The sequence below is a fragment of the Typopeltis vanoorti genome, chromosome 25 (genome assembly GCF_054136105.1).
Source record: "Typopeltis vanoorti isolate ZY-2024b chromosome 25, IOZ_Tvanoo_1.0, whole genome shotgun sequence".
NCBI lineage: Eukaryota > Metazoa > Arthropoda > Arachnida > Uropygi > Thelyphonidae > Typopeltis > Typopeltis vanoorti.
In genome coordinates this window covers 55,743,403-55,762,380 of record NC_143573.1, presented here as the reverse complement: position 1 = coordinate 55,762,380, position 18,978 = coordinate 55,743,403, and the positions used below count along the sequence as shown (strand labels likewise).

The 18,978-nt window shown below is 36.7% G+C and overlaps 1 protein-coding gene across 1 annotated transcript in view; it reads right to left on the bottom strand.

Moving 5' to 3' along the window:
- The window catches only part of LOC150092758 (low-density lipoprotein receptor-related protein 2-like), a 599,453-nt gene that overhangs the window by 336,748 nt on the left and 243,727 nt on the right, over positions 1-18,978 (bottom strand). The window contains exon 11 of the mRNA XM_090414271.1: positions 14,963-15,158. Within this exon, the coding sequence (XP_090270397.1) occupies positions 14,963-15,158 (196 nt within the window). The remainder of the gene's footprint in view (positions 1-14,962; positions 15,159-18,978) is intronic.

The window sequence follows — 18,978 nt, the reverse complement described above, 5'->3', positions numbered from 1 at the left end:
CACTTCTTCATTCATAAGCACCACTTCAATCTCTCCTTCCTTACTTGCTCAGATTCATTCTCTGCACTCATTACTCATCCTTCCAGCAGCAGTCTCTTCAAATGACTCACCCCCCCCCCAAAACTATTCAAATACAGTCCATCATTCTTCCTCCTAACTCATTTCACACGTTTCTACTAATGTGTCATTCATAATCCTTGGTCTCCAGATCATCTCATCACTGTCACACCTCGGCAACACACACACTGACTACCTTTGCTATCACTATTATCTTTTATTCTTCTCAACAACCTTCTGATATCCAATCTTACATGCTCCTTGTTCCCAGTCAAGTCATTTGTCCCTATTACCACTACCAACTCGTTTGCTCACTTACTCCTCACATCCAATGCCTCACTCTATTCATTTTGCCTCCAGGAAACCAAACCTTGTGCATCTTATCGTTTACCACACCTCTAATAATTGAATCCTACACAATGCTACTCACAAATCTTTTGTTACTTCTTCAATACTGACATAATTTGCTTTCATATTCTGCACTTCCAATTTTATCACCAGTCACACACACACACACACACACACACACTTGTTTACCGTCAATTCTACTTACCACTTTATCATTAACTGCACTCAGTTTTTCAATGTCATTATTACTCACTTTATCATTAATTTCACTGTTTTTTTAACATTGTATAAATTATCATCCACTTTATCAATCAAACTATTTCATGTGCTATCACACACACACTCTGAACATTTGCACAATCTTTAACTGCCATGTCAGTTACGACACCATGTTCCCTACTTGTATTTAAACAATTTAAAGTCATAATTAAGCATGCCTCATGGTCAATAAGAATTATTGCATTTCATACATATCCACACTCATTCTTTTCTTATATTCAGCTTCTCTGAATAAATATTCACAGCATCTTCCCATTCATACATATTACATCCATGACACCATTCTGTTCTGTTCCATTTTTGAGAAATCTACTCCATCTATTTTATTTGCCTTTCACACAGAATAATGCAATGATTTGCCTTTCACCACCATGCTGTTTTTATGTAGTCTTCATATGTCCACGTCTGGATTACTGTGCTAAGGTCTGGTCTCCTGAGTTTCTTGGAGATGCAGATGCAGTGGAGAAAATTCAAAGGCAAGCGACCAAGATGGTGAGTGTTCTGTGGAATATTCCCTAACAGGGGTGTTCAACCCTCGATTGCGATCGACTGGTCGATCGCGGAGCGATTTTTGGTTGATCTCTTGTGTATTCCTCCTTACTTACAAATTTAATTAAAACTGAAAACATAATATTTTATTTATCATTATTTTGTATTATTTTTAATTTGCTTTAAGTGTATTGCTATTGTTTGTTTATTTTTCGTTAAAATTGTCAAATCAGTAATTTTCTTATAAGTCCGGGTAAATGAATTAATTTGGATCAGTGGAAGCCAAACAGCGAGCCGAGTGAATACGATTATAAGCAAAGTGTAAAAACTCGATTGTAGCTTAAATATTAAATATTCCAAAGCACATTACATCGATTTTTTACTTAGATTAAGTCCCATGTGAATACTGTAAAAAAATAAACTTTGTTTGTCTGGATATAGTTTGTATTAGATGTTTTTGTAAATAACTCTTTTGAAGCTAACTGTATATACTGCTTTAATAAGAATATGTTAGAGTGTCAAAAACAAAGGCAATGTTTTTTTTGCCGAAGCTGTAATGCCAGCATTAGAAAGATTGTTATTCAAATTTGTATGTATCAGAAAAGCTTGCAGGCTCTAAGTGTAAACATCTCCGAAGTCAGTCAGAAAGAGTTCAAACAACTTTCCGATGGCCGGCAACTTATAATCAAAAGAAAGCTGAGGAGAATAAAGGGCATGCCGAACTTGAAATTTAAGATGAAAGATTCATACCGATTCTTTGGGGGGGGTTGCCAAACTTCATGCGAGGTCTCAGAGGAGGCCTAATAAAAAGGGACTGAAGCAAGCAGAAGAGGTCCCGGTTCCAGAATTGCTGCCAGAGAGACTGTCCGGATCCACGTTGCTTGAGAGAGGAGTTTCCTGCTTCCAGAAAGAAGCTTCTCGGTTTGAGACATCGCTAGAGAGAGACTACTTCTAGGCTACAGACAAGGTTTCAAATTGCTGAAAAGAAGAGTTCCAATTGCTGGAGAAAAGTTTCCAGGCCAGATTAATGTCAGACATTCCAGTGTGTTGCATTTTCATTACAATTTGAAGAATCAAATGACTTCACTGATATTGCTCAGTTAATGGTATTTATTCACATGGTATTTCAAGATTATTCAAGTAAAGAAGAACTTTTGAAAATTATACCATTATTCGGAAGGACTAGGGGAGAAGACATTTTTTCGGCATTTAATGAATTTGTATAACAACACAAACTTCTGCTTTTTAAACTTGTGTCTATTACTACTGATGGTGTTCCTGCAATGATAGGTAATAAATCAGGCTTCATTTCATTATGTAAAAACGATGACATATATCCAGATTTTTTAATGTATTATTCACCAACAAGTACTGTGTAGTAAAAGATTAAGCACAAAAGATGTTTTGGATATTGCATTTAAAATTGTAAATTCTGTTCAAGGAAAAGCCCTGCAATGGTGGTTATTTAAAATACAGGCAGATGATGATAGGGAACTTCTGTTGTACAATAATGTTTGCTGGCTCAGCAGAAGTCAATTTGTAGAAAGATTTCTTATATTAATTAATGATATAAAAAATTTTCTTACTGAAAAAGGAAATATTTATCCACAATTGAGTGATAAAAGATGGTTGTTACACTCAACATTTTTAGTAGATTTCTGTACGAAATTAAGCAATTTAAATTTAGAGTTACAAGGTAGAGATAAAAATTTAATTGACATGTTAAGTTCAATAAAAACTTTCCAACAATATTTACTTTTATTAAAGAAAAATATAAATGACCGCGAATTTAGACATCTCCCATATTGATTAAAATTTTTTGAACAAAATCAAGAAATGCTTCACTATGATTTAAAAGAATTTATTCGTGAAATAGAATTAGTTGAGGAAGAAATAAATTCAAGATTTAAAGATTTTAATAAAACTGAAATGATTGTATCTTTTATCAATAATCCATTTCAAGAAAACTTGAACATCACAGAAATTTCAAATAAAATTAGTGGGTTGTTTGATATAAACCAAGCTGAAGTATAACTTGAGATAATAAACATTCAGAATAGTTTACATTTAAAATCAATAAACAATGAAGTCATTTGGAAGTATGAACATGAAAAATTCCCAATATTAACTGATATGGCGCAAAAAATTCTGTCGTGTTTCGGATCAACATACTTGTCAGAATCCGCTTTTTCAAATATGACTGTCATAAAAAATCAATTAAGAAACCAAATTACAAATGATCTTTTGTCTGCGATTGGCCACTTCTTCATATCAACTTGACTATGAAAATATTGAGAGGTCTAAACAATGCCAAATTTCACATTAACTTTTTTTTTTTTTTAATCAACCAGCATTTCCTGTAACTTGTGAGTTTGTAATCAATCTGTTGTTTTTTCTAACTTTGGTTTTCCAAAATAGAGAAATAAATATTTTATTCCAATATATTTGTTTGTTTGTTTTTGCTGTATTAAAATAATTAAAAGTGATAAATAAATTTTGAAATACACAAATAAAGTTTTTAGTTGTGTATTTTTTTTTAGTTGTTTATTTGTGCATAATCAGATATCAGGTTGGGGGAACGTGATCTATATAAGAGAGTAGATCGCCGAATAACTTTTTATAGAAAAGTTGCTCGCATAGTAAAACAGGTTGAACACCACTGCCCTATAAGCATAGCATGAGGGGTGTAGATTGCAGAAGTTGGTTGATAGGAGAAATGGAGTAGATATGATAAAAACATTTAAATTGCTTGAAGTGTTATATATACAATTGACAGGGAAATGTTTCAGCACTTGGCCAGATGGGTCAGAACAAGAGGTCACTCCATGAAAATGAATAAAGGTGTGGTTAGTAGTGGTATAAGGACTAGATTTTTTGCATGGAGAGTTGTGAAGGAGTGGAATGGATTTCCTGAGTTAGTTGTGAGTGCTTTGTCTTTTAATGATTTCAAGGAGAGGTATGATCGATGGTGTGGATAATTTGGGATCTACCAAGATAAGTCTTCGGACTCCATGGAAGTGCCTGTATAATAACGATAATAATAATAATATCCCATGATGAATATTCTTTTCCTCTCTTCAAAGCTTTGGTTTTGGTAGAAAGAACACATTGCAAATAGATGAATGCATGCCCAATATTGGACAAACAAATCATAAGACAAATTTCTCTTTCCCATCCTACAGTCAATTAGTGCCAATTTGTCAGTGCCCAGTGTGAACATATTAAAACTCATTCACCATATTCTCAAAACAATGCATTCCAATCACTCTTCATGTAAAAATGTGTTCCTTGCTTTCTTCTTTACAGTCTCCTCATAAAGCTTCTGGGGATGGCCTCTTGCTCTATTTCTGTTTTGTCTCCACTACATGGAAAATCTCCACATTAATTTTTATAACAGTACCTTACAAACTTATCAAATCATATCCCCTTCCTCCTATCCGAGAGGCTCTGCCAATTGCATTTCCTCAATCTTTTCTTATACTCACAATTCCAGATACCTGGAAACTGCCTCAGTAAATCAGCGCTAAACTTTTTTCCCAATATATGTCATCCACACGAACTGTGGTACATGTCTGGCAGAAAATTCTAGATACTACCAACAGTTATTTGAGCATTCCAACAATATTTACAGTTAACTACTGAGTCAATAACCCTAAAGATATGTAATAAAAGATTTTCTTTCGAAAATAAAACATATAACTCAAATAATACAAATAAAAAAAAATTAGGAATGTACGGTCGAATGAAATAAGTGACCAAAATGGTAAGCCAAATTGGCAAAGAAAAACTGAACTTAAACAACTAGAACAAATAACATGTATTAAGAACTGTAAGTCATCACAGAAAACAGAAGCTTTAGTCATTGCAAAGTAGCCAAAGAAAATTTTTAAATATTTTCAAATACTAAGCATGCAACATTGATGAAAGATGTTGCATGCTTAGTGCATGCAACATCTTTCATCTGACAGATGAAATAGTTCCTATATTTCATCTGTCAGACATCTCAGGGATACAATACTAAAATTGTAATCACAATAACACATGCAAAAAAAAACTTGAAAGATATATATATATATAATCTCTATACTGTTTTCAAACCTCATTTGATACTGGCTGTCCTAATCTGCTCTCCTAAGGATCCACTCCCTCCCTATTCACAAGGTTCCTTGTTCTTGCAACTTATATTATGGTCAAATTGGGAAATTTCCCAATATCCATCTTAGAGAACACAAGAAATACATATACTGCCACAAGCATCGTCAGTCAAGTCCAGCTGACCATACCTTGAATACCATGCACAGAATCAAATGTACAAAAACTACTATACTTCAACCACAGCAGATACAAACTTGAAAGATTTTTTTTTTAGAATCAATAGATTTAAGAACCCAACTTAAGAAAGCATCCTTTGCTGGACTTGAAGCTTCTTCCACTTCTTATTTTACGCATTTTTTGTGCATGTTATTATAATTTCAATACTATCTCTAAAGATATCTATCTCTGTGACAGAGATGAAATATATCAACTATTACACTTTTAGAGTATTCAAGGCTGGCCACTATAGGTGGCGGGTGCAATGTCCTGTCATTGTGGGGGGCTGCAGCAAGATAAGTTAATTTTATATTTAGTGTGTGATGATTACTGAGTAATTTTTAGATTGAATGTTGCTGTGTGATATTTGTGATTGAAACGTAGTGTTTGATTAAATATTATTATTATTATTATATTATTATTGTTCCGGGAAACTCCAAGGAGTCGACAGACTCATCGAGGGAGGCCCTAACATCATGTCAAGAACAACTATTCAACATTCACACAGTATCTATCATACCTTGCCTTGAACTCATTCACGGTCGTAGCACCCACAACAGACTCTGGAAGCTTATTCCACTCATTTACCACTCTCCAAGTAAAGAACCTAGCTCTAACACCCTTGTCAACCACGCTCTTGCCCAGCTTCCATGCATGGCCCCTAGTCCTCCCACCACCAGTCATATTTTCAAAAATATCTTCTGGATCAATCTTATAAAAACCCTTCAGTAATTTGAATGTCTCAATCATATCACCCCTCCTTCGCCTATCGTCCAATTTCTGCAACCCACAAATCTTCAACCTATTCTCATAAGGTTCATTCCACAGACCTGCTATCATCTTGGTCACTCGTCTCTGGACCCTCTCCACTTCCTCCCCATCACGAAGAAACCCTGGTGCCCATAACTGGGCACAGAAGTCCAGATGGGGTCTTATCAAGGCTCGATACAGAGGAACAACAACTTGTTCGTCTCTGCATGTTAAAGTATTTTTCAGAAGCCAAGTGATTTGGTGAGCTGTTTTAGTTACTTTTGCAATGTGCCCCCTAAACTTCAACTCCCTATCTACCAACACTCCCAAATCCCTGGCCTCATCAATCTCCTGGAGTATGGTTCCACCAATGCGATATACTGCTGCTATTCTTTTCACCCGAAAGTGCATAACCTTACACTTTGCCACATTAAATTGACATCCATTTTTCCTAGCCCAGTCCTCCAAACTATCCAAATCATCCTGTAAAATTTTGACATCCTGTGCACTCACAATTGCTCTACCCAACTTTGCATCATCAGCAAACAAGTGAACACTTCCTCTCAGATCCTTTCCAATATCATTGATGAACAAATTGAAAAGCAGTGGTCCAAGAACAGAGCCCTGTGGCACTCCACTAGTGTCACAAGACGTCTTTTAGACTCCACTCCTGAATAAACCACTCTTTGATATCTCTCCTTCAACCACCCTCCTATCCATCTCACCAACCCTATATCTATACCCATCTGCTCCAGTTTACTGATTAGGGTTCCAAATATTTTAGTGTTATTTTAAATTCTTTGTTGTTTGTTTTGTGCTTATGAACACAATGGCATTAAAAGGGAGAATGGTGTGTAACTCGGGCCGAAAGACAGATAAAGTGAATGCCTTGGATTTTTCAGGTCGAATGTAGTGCTGTGACTAATATGTACACATGGAAAGATGTTGCTGATGTTTATGTATAGAAAGAGTGAATAAGATAAAGGATCATAAAATGCGGGAATGTAGATGTCAAGTAAGATCGTGCAATGTTAAGGAAGCATGTGAAACTGATGGTGAAGTAAACAGCGAGATTGACCATGAGAAAGCGTGCGAGAATGACGGTGAAAATCAGAGTGCAATAACAGTAAGATGACAAGCATTGCTGACACAATAAAAACATGTGCAACTGACAGTAAATTAGCAAGAGAATGATAATGAAAAAATTATGCAAGATTCAGAAAAGCAGAGTTGATGAAGAGGAGGCAAGCAACATAGAGTGAAATGAAGAGAATTATAGATATGCATGTAAGAGTGAAGAAAACTGAAAATGATATCTAAATGAAAGAGGTAATGAAGACTCGTGAGTTCTGTTGTATGGAGGAGCTGATTATTAGAGGTGTGATGAATGATAAGATGCACAGGGTAGAATGAGAGGTAGATAGGCTTCTTGGAAGTAGAATGAGTAGAGTGATGAGGCACTGGATATTAGGAGCAAGTGAACAAAAGAGTTGGTACCAGTAATAGAAACAAATGACTTGACTGGGAACAAGGAGAATGTAAGACTGGATATCAGGAGGTTGTTGAGAAAAAGAGAAGATAATAGTGTACTAGGAAAGGCATTCAGTGCATTGCCCAGTATATGACAGTGATGAGATGAGGTGGAGAGCAAGGATTATGAAAGACATGTTCATAATCCAACACTCATCCTTCATTCTTTCACTCACCTCTCTCTTTTCATCATCTCTAGTCCTTGATTCCATACTTGACTTCCACTCTTTCCTGAGTTCTCTCCTCTCATTAGCATAACTTCCTCTCACCTCCTACTCTTGTTCATCTCACCATTTAGTTTAAAAATTTTATGGAATTTACAACCGTGTTAAAAAACTTTATCCCGACATCTCGATCTTCATATCAAGATCATCATCTGGAGCATACATAAATATACAAGACAATTTTGTATATTTATATACAAGAATTTACGTGCTACCAAAAATTCACAAAGAAAACACACTGCTAAGACCTATAGTTGAAGGAACTGATAGCCTGGTAGGTCATTCCCCCTCCTATATCAAAAACATACAACTCTTCATAAACATCATCAAAGACATTACATTAGAAAAAGATGATTTATTAGTCAGTTTTGACCTCTCTGCCCTCTTTACGAATGTCCCAATCAATGACACAACTTCTCCTACAGACCAAATTTCCTCCAGATATCACGGCACTCTTTGCGCATGTATTACGTTCTGGCTATTTTGTATGGCAAAATGCCTTCTACCTACAAAAAGAAGGCACAGCCATGGGGTCACCATTACCCCCCCCCGTTGCTAACTTTTACATGGAACATTTTGAGCAACTGCTTTAGGTTCCTCCCCTCTAAAACCCAAAGTCTGGCTTAGATACGTTGACGATGTTTTTGCGATCTGGTCCCATGGCCGCCAGACATTAGGCACATTCCTTAGCCACCTAAACAAACAACACAAACGCATACAGTTCACAATTGCGATTGAAAAACATAACACACACTTCCATTTCTAGATACACTTGTCACATGTCTTCCCTCTGGCAATCTTTCCTTCACTTTACAGGAAACTGACATATACAGGACAATATATACACATAAACTCCTACTACCACCCAACACAAAAACTAGGTGTCATAAACACTCTAAAAACAGGGCTCAGACGATCTGTTCCAGTGAACAGGCACTGAAAGATGAATTTAAAATTATCAGCAATACTTTCCAAAAAAGCAGTTACAGCCAAAACACTATTAACAAAATTCTCTACAAAACCTCAATAAGAAACAAAGAAAAACCAGACTACAGTAAAACTATAACCATTCCCTATATTAAAGGAACATCAGACAAAATAAACAGAGTACTACAAAAATACAACCTCAACGCCACTTTAAACCTCCTGCAAAATTAAAAAGCTTACTCAACTCATCCAAAGACCCACTCTCTCCACTAGCCCACCCTTGAGTTATACTGTATTTGTTGTACTTGCATCACATCATATATAGGAGAAACAGAACGCATAATTCCTATCAGACAAAAATAACATAAACAACACATTAAATATAATAATTATGGTGAAGCTGGCCTTTCAGATCATGCCCTGAACACCTTACACAGAATTGTCTGGAAAAGCACTAGCTGTCTATGTCGCACTAAAACATGGTATGAACCGAAATTTAAGGAAGCCCAGTGAGATCACTATCAACTACACCAATCTGAACAATAATGATGGTCTTAAAATCTCAAACATATGGAAAGCATATATTCGACCCATGGAACCTTCCTCACTAAGAACAACTATAAACAGGACTGTAGAAAATCCAGTATCTTAAATAACAATTGTAATACTAAAAATAGGACATCATTGTTTCTGAAAGAAAACCATCTGTAAGAAGGAATGTTTAATCCTGTCATCATAAATAGAATTTAGCTTGATGTAATTTATAATTTTTTTTTTTCACTAGAGATCATGCCAGTAGAATAACATGTGATCAAATCATTGTTTCTCTAGCTTACAGTTAATAATGAAACTCAGCTTGTCTTGTATATTTATGTATGCTCCAGATGATGATCTTATTATTATTATTATTATTATTATTATTGTTCCGGGAAACTCCAAGGAGTCGACAGACTCATCGAGGGAGGCCCTAACATCATGTCAAGAACAACTATTCAACATTCACACAGTATCTATCATACCTTGCCTTGAACTCATTCACGGTCGTAGCACCCACAACAGACTCTGGAAGCTTATTCCACTCATTTACCACTCTCCAAGTAAAGAACCTAGCTCTAACACCCTTGTCAACCACACTCTTGCCCAGCTTCCATGCATGGCCCCTAGTCCTCCCACCACCAGTCATATTTTCAAAAATATCTTCTGGATCAATCTTATAAAAACCCTTCAGTAATTTGAATGTCTCAATCACATCACCCCTCCTTCGCCTAACGTCCAATTTCTGCAACCCACAAATCTTCAACCTATTCTCATAAGGTTCATTCCACAGACCTGCTATCATCTTGGTCACTTGTCTCTGGGCCCTCTCCACTTCCTCCCCATCACGAAGAAACCCTGGTGCCCATAGCTGGGCACAGAAGTCCAGATGGGGTCTTATCAAGGCTCGATACAGAGGAACAACAACTTGTTCGTCTCTGCATGTTAAAGTATTTTTCAGAAGCCAAGTGATTTGGTGAGCTGTTTTAGTTACTTTTGCAATGTGCCCCCTAAACTTCAACTCCCTATCCACCAACACTCCCAAATCCCTGGCCTCATCAATCTCCTGGAGTATGGTTCCACCAATGCGATATACTGCTGCTATTCTTTTCACCCCAAAGTGCATAACCTTACACTTTGCCACATTAAATTGACATCCATTTTTCCTAGCCCAGTCCTCCAAACTATCCAAATCATCCTGTAAAATTTTGACATCCTGTGCACTCATAATTGCTCTACCCAACTTTGCATCATCAGCAAACAAGTGAACACTTCCTCTCAGATCCTTTCCAATATCATTGATGAACAAATTGAAAAGCAGTGGTCCAAGAACAGAGCCCTGTGGCACTCCACTAGTCACAAGACGTCTTTTAGACTCCACTCCTGAATAAACCACTCTTTGATATCTCTCCTTCAACCACCCTCTTATCCATCTCACCAACCCTATATCTATACCCATCTGCTCCAGTTTACTGATTAGGGTTCCATGTGGTATCCTATCAAAGGCCTTGGCAAGGTCCAGTAGTATCACTGTAAACCCATTACCCCTATCCAGTTCAACCGTCACTGTGTTATAAAACGTGAGCAAGTTACTGAGGCATGATCTACCCTTCACAAAACCATTTGGTCCCCCATACAATATCCCATTTTCATCTATCCAATCCTGTATTCTTTTCTTGACTAATTTCTCTAAGACCTTGACAATGATTCCTGATATGCTAATCGGTCGGTAATTTACAACAGCAGTCTTGGAACCACCTTTATGCAGTGGAACTATTTTCCCCTCTTTCCACCCGCTCGGGACTAACCCAGGCCCGAGACTCAAATTAAACAAAATGGTCAAGGGTACTGACAATTCTTTAGCTGCTTCTCGTACAACATGAGCTGGTATACCATCCAATCCCACAGATGTATTGACATTGAGGTTATGCAATAGACTACTCACCTCCACTTCATTAACCACAATTCCCGTATAATCTACTGGTTTATTCGTTTCTGCAATGTCACCACCTGGATGATATACTTTTGCAAAGTGCTCACTCAGTAACTCAACTATCTCAACTGATTCAGTTACCTCCCTACCATCGGCATTCTTTAAAATCAGTCTGCCATGTACATTTTTCCTTTTACTTGCTACATATCTAAAAAACTGTTTAGGATTCTCTTTAGCCTGCATGGCCAATGTTCTTTCATAATCCTTTTTTGCTTTTCTTACCACACTCGTCACCCTTCTGGCCTGCGCTTTATACCGTTCATGTGCCTGCCGGTCACCTTTCTCCTTAAATTCCCTCCATAGGTGTTTCTTTTTTTTGCAACTCAAGCTTAATGGTGTTATTCATCCATTTAACCCCTACTTGATTTATTATTCGGACTCTAGGTATACAGTCAGCCATTGCTTCGTGCAAGCACTTCTTAACTACCTCCCATGCACTATCAACTTCTAGTCCTTGCAGTTGTACATGCCATGGCACTGAACCAATCAAACTCCTAAGCTTGTCATACTTTCCAGCCCGATAATTCCACATGTACCCTGTCTTAATTGAAAATTCTACACCTTTAGCCACCTCCCAAGTTAAGACCCTATGATCACTCTCACCGATTGGTGGCAATGTGGTCATATTTGTTACAGCCAAATCCTCAGATGTAATTACTAGGTCAAGCACTCTCTGACTCCTAGTATTTTCCATTACATGCTGTCGCAGATAGTTATCCCTTAATAACCGCATAAAATCCAGTTCCTTCCTCCCGTGTGTCCTCTCCTCACTCCAATCAATGCGACCATAGTTGAAATCTCCCATAATAATCACCCTCCTTCCACCCATTTCTTCTATTTGCTTGTGCATACTGTCACCACCATCTTTTCCATCACCTGGCCTATAGCAGCACCCAATTGTATATTTAGTTCTGCTAGCCACAATCTCACACCAAATGGCCTCAAATGTGCTCTTTTCTCTATCCTGCAATTCAACTTCTATTCTCCTTGGATGGAGCTCATCAGCTATCATCAACAATATTCCTCCCCCCATTTTATTCTCTCTGTCATTCCTGAACACACTATACCCATCACATTCAATCCCACTAGTTATATCATCTACAGTCAGCCATGTTTCACTAATACCTATAACCTGTGGTCTGGAAGTGCCAACCACCAAAAACTATTCCCTCTTGTTCCTAATACTCCTAGTATTAGTGTACATGAATTTAAGACCCCCATTAGCCCCAACCCTACCTTGATGCCTTATATTAACTATCCCACTCAGATTTGTTGTCCTTATTTGCTCTGGCATATTATATTCATTCTTACATTCAACTGCCTCCCTAAGGACTGTATATCTACTCCCCCCCCCCTTAACAAATCTAGTTTCCCTGAATTTGCACATCCACTACATTCAGCAACACTTTCTCAAGTCTTCTTACACCGTAACCATTCAAATGCAAGCCATCCATCTTATATAGATCCTTTCGCCCATCAAACTCACTCCACACATCCACAAATTCCACACCACTCATCATACATAACCCACGTATACAGTCATTCGCAATTATAGCCCTCCTTTTAAACATTTCACTGTCATACCGTGGCAAAAGACTAATCATTCTAACTCTCTCACTCTTTTCTTTTGCTACCTCAAACAATTCATTCAGGTCTTCTATCATTTCCATTTTATCTCCTTTCAAATCATTCGTACCTGCCACAACAATCATTTCTTTCACCCTTTCCTTTTGCTCTCTAATAGACTCAGTTACATCTTTAATGGTCGCACCAGGTTGGTACGATTTTGTCAAATCCTCTACTAACACACCTCGTACTAACGAGTCTCCATACAGCACTCTATCCTTCATTTTGTTCATGTTCACATTCATACGTCTATTTTTCCTGTCATACCTTTTATTATTGGTTGGTTCATCCAGTCTACTTTTGTTCATGCACTCTAGCTGCTGTTTTGCTCTTTCTATCGCACTATTCAACAACGCAATCTCACTCAATGCATCTATCTCATCTTTTTTGTTCTCTGAGAAACCATTTATACTATCATTCACACTCTCACAATTTTCATGTACAACCTTGCCGTTTCTTGTCATATCCCTATTTCCTTCATTCTGAAGGTTGACAAAAATATCACACTCACGATCCGAAATACACTTCAATTCCTCATTCTCCCTACATTTTCTACACACATTCAATCCTTTATTATCATCTAACCACACTCCGACCGCACTCCGCAAAGCGTACATTTCACAGCTAGTACACTGACTCATTTCTTTTATGCTACCGTTCTTTGATAACGATGGCGAACCTTCATTACTGGCCGCCATTTTCCTTCGCACAGATGCCATACTTATTTGCAACGTGTTTTGTCAAATTATACGTTATAACACACCAAAAATAGACGCACTAAAATATGCAAGGCAAACAAAACAAAACTACACAATATTAAGTAATTTGTATCGATAACTGAAAATGATACTTATATTATCTGGAGCTTGCACGAACACTACACATTATGAATTCATCTAGCAGCGACTTCCCGACACAGATTATGTTATCAAAATCTTGATATGAAGATCAAAATGTCAGGATAATAAAAAAGCTTTTTAACACGGTTGTAAATTCCATAAAATTTTTAAATGAATGCTGATCACCGTGTAATACTAAAAGAAAGGCTCACCATTTAGTCTTTCACCCTGCTCAACATTTTTTATACCTTCTCTATCTCTCTTCAAACATCATAAATCACACAATACTTACCCACATAAACAAAGCCATCTCTCAAAATGCTACTTCTCCAGTCACACTTCCTAAAGTTGAATCCATCATCACTTCATGCTGCCTTCCTTGCTCACATTACTCTCATCTCTCTTTTGGAACTCACTTGTTTGCCAATGTCTATATTTTGTGCAGACACGCAGTCTGTTATCTCGTAGCTGAACATTTCCAACTGAGGGGAAGTGTTACCTGCAAAAAGTAGTGCAAAGGACTGCATTCGACACTGAATTATGTGATCTGACAATACTGGAATCCTGATAAATAATACACTAAGTTTAATGGGAAAAACTTGACAGAAAGTTAGTAATAACAAACTTAATTATTTAGTACCATGTTGGCCTGGTTGGCCAAGTGGTTAGCATATCCGCTCTCCAGCCAAAAGGTTGCAGGTTTGAATCCCGCTGTGGGCATGGATATTTGTGATTGTCTGTGAAAATATTACTTGTGGTGGCCAGTAGATGGTGTTTATGTAGATGATGAGGTTTGCTGTAGTTGGTGGATTGAGTGGTGCCCTCCCTCGACGAGTCTTTGGACTCCCTGGAAGTGTCACATAATAATAATTATCTTGCATAGCCCTTGAGGATTCATGTCAAGCATTTTATGATGTTGCCTATTATATGGATAGCCAAGGTGATTTAACCTAAGCCAATTTAGGATACAGATGAATAGCAGTTTTGCTGCTGTATGTTTTCTCTGCAATATGTCATGCAACCTAGATTAAAAACAATTATTAAGTGAATCTTACCTTTAGGTTGCAATACTGGATGATATATATGGAGTCCCATGATATGCTTACTGTTCTCTCTCACTAGTGTTTTCAGATTTTTTCCTGTGAATTTATTACAGGAGTATAAGGAAAATGATACTGCATCACTCCAATAAACTGTGTCTTCAAATACTGCTAAAGAATATGGATGAAACACTTGATCTTGAAGTATCACCTATATAAGTAACAATCATAAAAATGTTCACAATTATTAGAGACAAAGATAGCAAACACCCATTTTTATTTTACAGGTATAAAACAAACAGTATTATATAAACTTTCAGTTTCTACAAAAAAATAGAACAAACAGTATTTGCCTTTGAAGCTTTTTTTTAATTCAGAAAGTGGTTGAGAGCTCAGGAAAATACAAACTTCAGCATGCATTGCCTTTTTATAATATTAAGAGTGTTATAAAAGTGTGATATGTGTATTAAGTATCATATCTCCAAAAGATACACTATTCCATAAATTGCACTCATCTGTGCAATTTATGCACAAATAATATTCTTACTTGATGTGCAGGTGTATTTATTTGTGAAGGTAATATGGATAGAGGAAATAATGATTATTATTATTATTATTATTTGACACCTCCAGGGAGTCCAAGAATCATTGATGAGAGCACCTACTCTACAACTCCCCATCTCCGCCACTCAACCTCATCTGCTAACTGCATCATCTACACCAATGCCATCTACTGTCCATCCCCACTTGTATTTTCACAGCCAATCACAAACATCCATGCCCACAGCAGGATTTGAACCCACAGTCTTTTGGCTGGAGAGTGGATACACTAACCACTTGGCCAACCAGGCCAGCAAAATTGTTTGAACATTAGCATCATCCTCATCATTTGAGGATACGTGTCTTATTATTATTAAGTGACACCTATCCAAGGAGTCCTATAACTTATCAAGGGAGGGGCACCTACTCTGCTACTCTGTCTCCACCGCATCATCTACACCAATGCCATCTACTGCCCAACACCACCACCACTAGTATTTTCACAGACAATTACAAACATCCATGCCAAGATGGGATTCGAACCAGCAGCCTTTTGGCTGGAGAGCAGATATGCTAACCACTCAGCCAACCAGGCCAGCAATATCCAACATAATATGAACAAATTTTTTGCCCATCCTTTAAAATTGCTATTTTTGAAAGTAAATTTTGTTATTTAATCACGTTATATACCTAAAATGATCCTAATATGATTGGATAAAATTTTCTATTAAAAACGAATATAATAATTTTCTACTATTTTTTGTAGTCTGAAATTTAAATTTCGAAATCCATTCTTCCATTATGACACAGTAATCAACATTGATTGTGATAAAATTATGCAGAGAACTACTCTGTTGGAGTAATAACTTTAATTTAAAATAAAATTGTATATAAGTGAAACTACATCAACAGCTATAGCTTGGAATTTAGTTCCCTATAGTGCTATTATTTCGTCCTATTCATTCTGGTTTTTGTATCCAACATATTATTATTCAGGGCTTTCATGAAGTCACAATGCTCATCATAGGATGCCCATCTTAGACAACACAGAGTCTATCACACTGCTTCACTCTTTCACGATCTGCTCTTACTATCCATCAGGAAATATCATGGGACAATCCTGCATACAGCAAACAGTTCTCACTTATTATCAAAAGTGCCTTTTGAAACTGCCAGGGATGGTTCCCATTGCCCTCATTTCCTCTCCTTACTTTGCCTAAAAATCCCTCCTAGTGTCAATCTTGTAAATACCTCTCAACAGTTTAAATGTATCAATCATATCACTCCATCTTCTATTCCACCAAACTATAAAGTTTGCATATCCTCAGTCTATCGTCACAGCTGTACTGTATACTTCTATCATTTTTGTTGTCTACTTCTATACCCATGGGTGGGCTGGCATGGTGGGCTACCAGCATGCCAGTGCTTCCCTGGGTATAGAGGTGGATAAAATGCTACTGAAACACATAGCAACTGTGGCAAAATACATCTGATAATTCAGATGTGTAGCTCACTAGTGAGCAATTGCATATTAACCATTCAGTACTCTTACTTTGTGGGTAATTGCATGTATTTGCAGTTGTTAAATGACAATAATAACTTTTTTATACGCTACTGTTATATTGTTTTATATATTACATAATATCATGTAATAATGCAATCAAAAGGTGAAACAAAATGTAAGGTGGTTGTTGTGCAAAGTTAAAAATGAGTTACAGGAAAACAAAGATGTCACAAGTACATACAAAATGATTATTATAATATTATTGTTATTATTATAACCTTTTACCACCTACAATATCTCAATCACATCCCCTCTCTTTCTCCTATTTACAACTTTGCAAACTGCATTCCCAAAATCTGTCCTCACATCCCACATCCCAAAGACCAGTTATGACCTTAGTCATTTATGTATGACCTTAGATTGTTGGTCCAGTTGTGGAGTTTATGGGTGGGATCTCTCTCAAGGATCGAGTAAGTGTCACTCCATAACAATTACATCATCTTGTTATGATATTCATCAATGTTAAGGACAACTGTGGCATTGCCTTTATCAGCGAGAAGAATAATTATATTATTGTTGTTTTGTAACTTCTTAATAGCCTGTCTTTCTGATGAAGAGATATTGTCTGTAGGGGGTTTGATGTTACTGATGATGAAAATGGATTCAATGCGGAGTAGGTTTGCCTCTTGGGTAGGAAGAAAGGAGGGTAGCTTTTTCGATCTTTGTAAGTAATAATTCTTTAGGAATAGATCTGGGAGATAACACAAAACATAGGCCTATGCTGAGGACACTTTTCTCTGCATTGGAAAGATAATAACTTGATTTGTTAATAACAAGTTTGTTGGGATGGAGGTGTGGTTTCAAAGAAGTTGAATTTCTTTGTATTTGTTTAAGAGCTTCGAATTTTCTAATAAGTTTCAATTTATTGTCATTTTGAATTCTGGTGGCTTGAGATTCATTTCTCGCTTTAAGAAGATTCCAACTGTCACTATCTAGAGATTGTTCAATTTTTTGAGATAATGTGGTTTTTTTTTACTAAATAAAAAAGCCAGAATGCGTTTAGTATCAAATATCCTCTAGGCGAGAAGATCTAACTTTGCTCTATGGTAAATCATTCTAGCCCATTCCGTTTTAATGTTTTCTTTAAAGGAGATAAACTTAGGAAATGTTGTAAATTCTATGTCTTTCTACAGAACTACTAGTCATTGGTATCTTTCTCGGTTTCTAGTCATTCACTTTTTAAAAAAAAACAAAAAATATATATGTGTTAAATAAATATTTATTACCTTGTGTTTTTCAAGTGAATTAAAGAAAACTGATTATGTTATCCAATCCCATCCGTTTCAGTTTATTTAGCAGCTCATCATGCATCAATCTATCAAAAGCTTTTGTAAAATCTTAGTATACCACTGTATATGCAGCTCCCTTGTTCAAGACATTTGTAACCTTTTTTTATACTATATAAGTTGGTAAAACATACTCTCCCTTTAACAAACCCATGCTGACAACTACAGAGAATACTGGTATTATCAACTCATTTCTGTATCCTGGTTCTCACTAACACTCTCCAATACTTTAACCAAAACTCTAGATATATAGATTAACCATTAATTTGTAGCCACAGCCTTATGACCACCTTCATGCAGTGGAACAATTTTACCTTCTTTCCACTCTCTTTCAATCTATGTTGTTGCAAGACTCTTATTAAACAGGCATGTCAATGTTACTGCCAATTCCCTGGAACATTATCTTAAGATACATGGTGATAAGTCACAAATCCTATCCCCATCAAGCTCATTTCCTCAAATACCTCCTGCTCACTAGCAATTAAGCCATCCTCTCCCATATCCTCTTCACTTAAGTTGCTCATGATTGCACCCAAATCAGGATGAAGCACCCTTATAAATTGTTTACTGAATACCTCAATGATGTCTTCTACAGCAGTTACGATTCTACCAGTTACATTCATTGACATCATTTACCATAA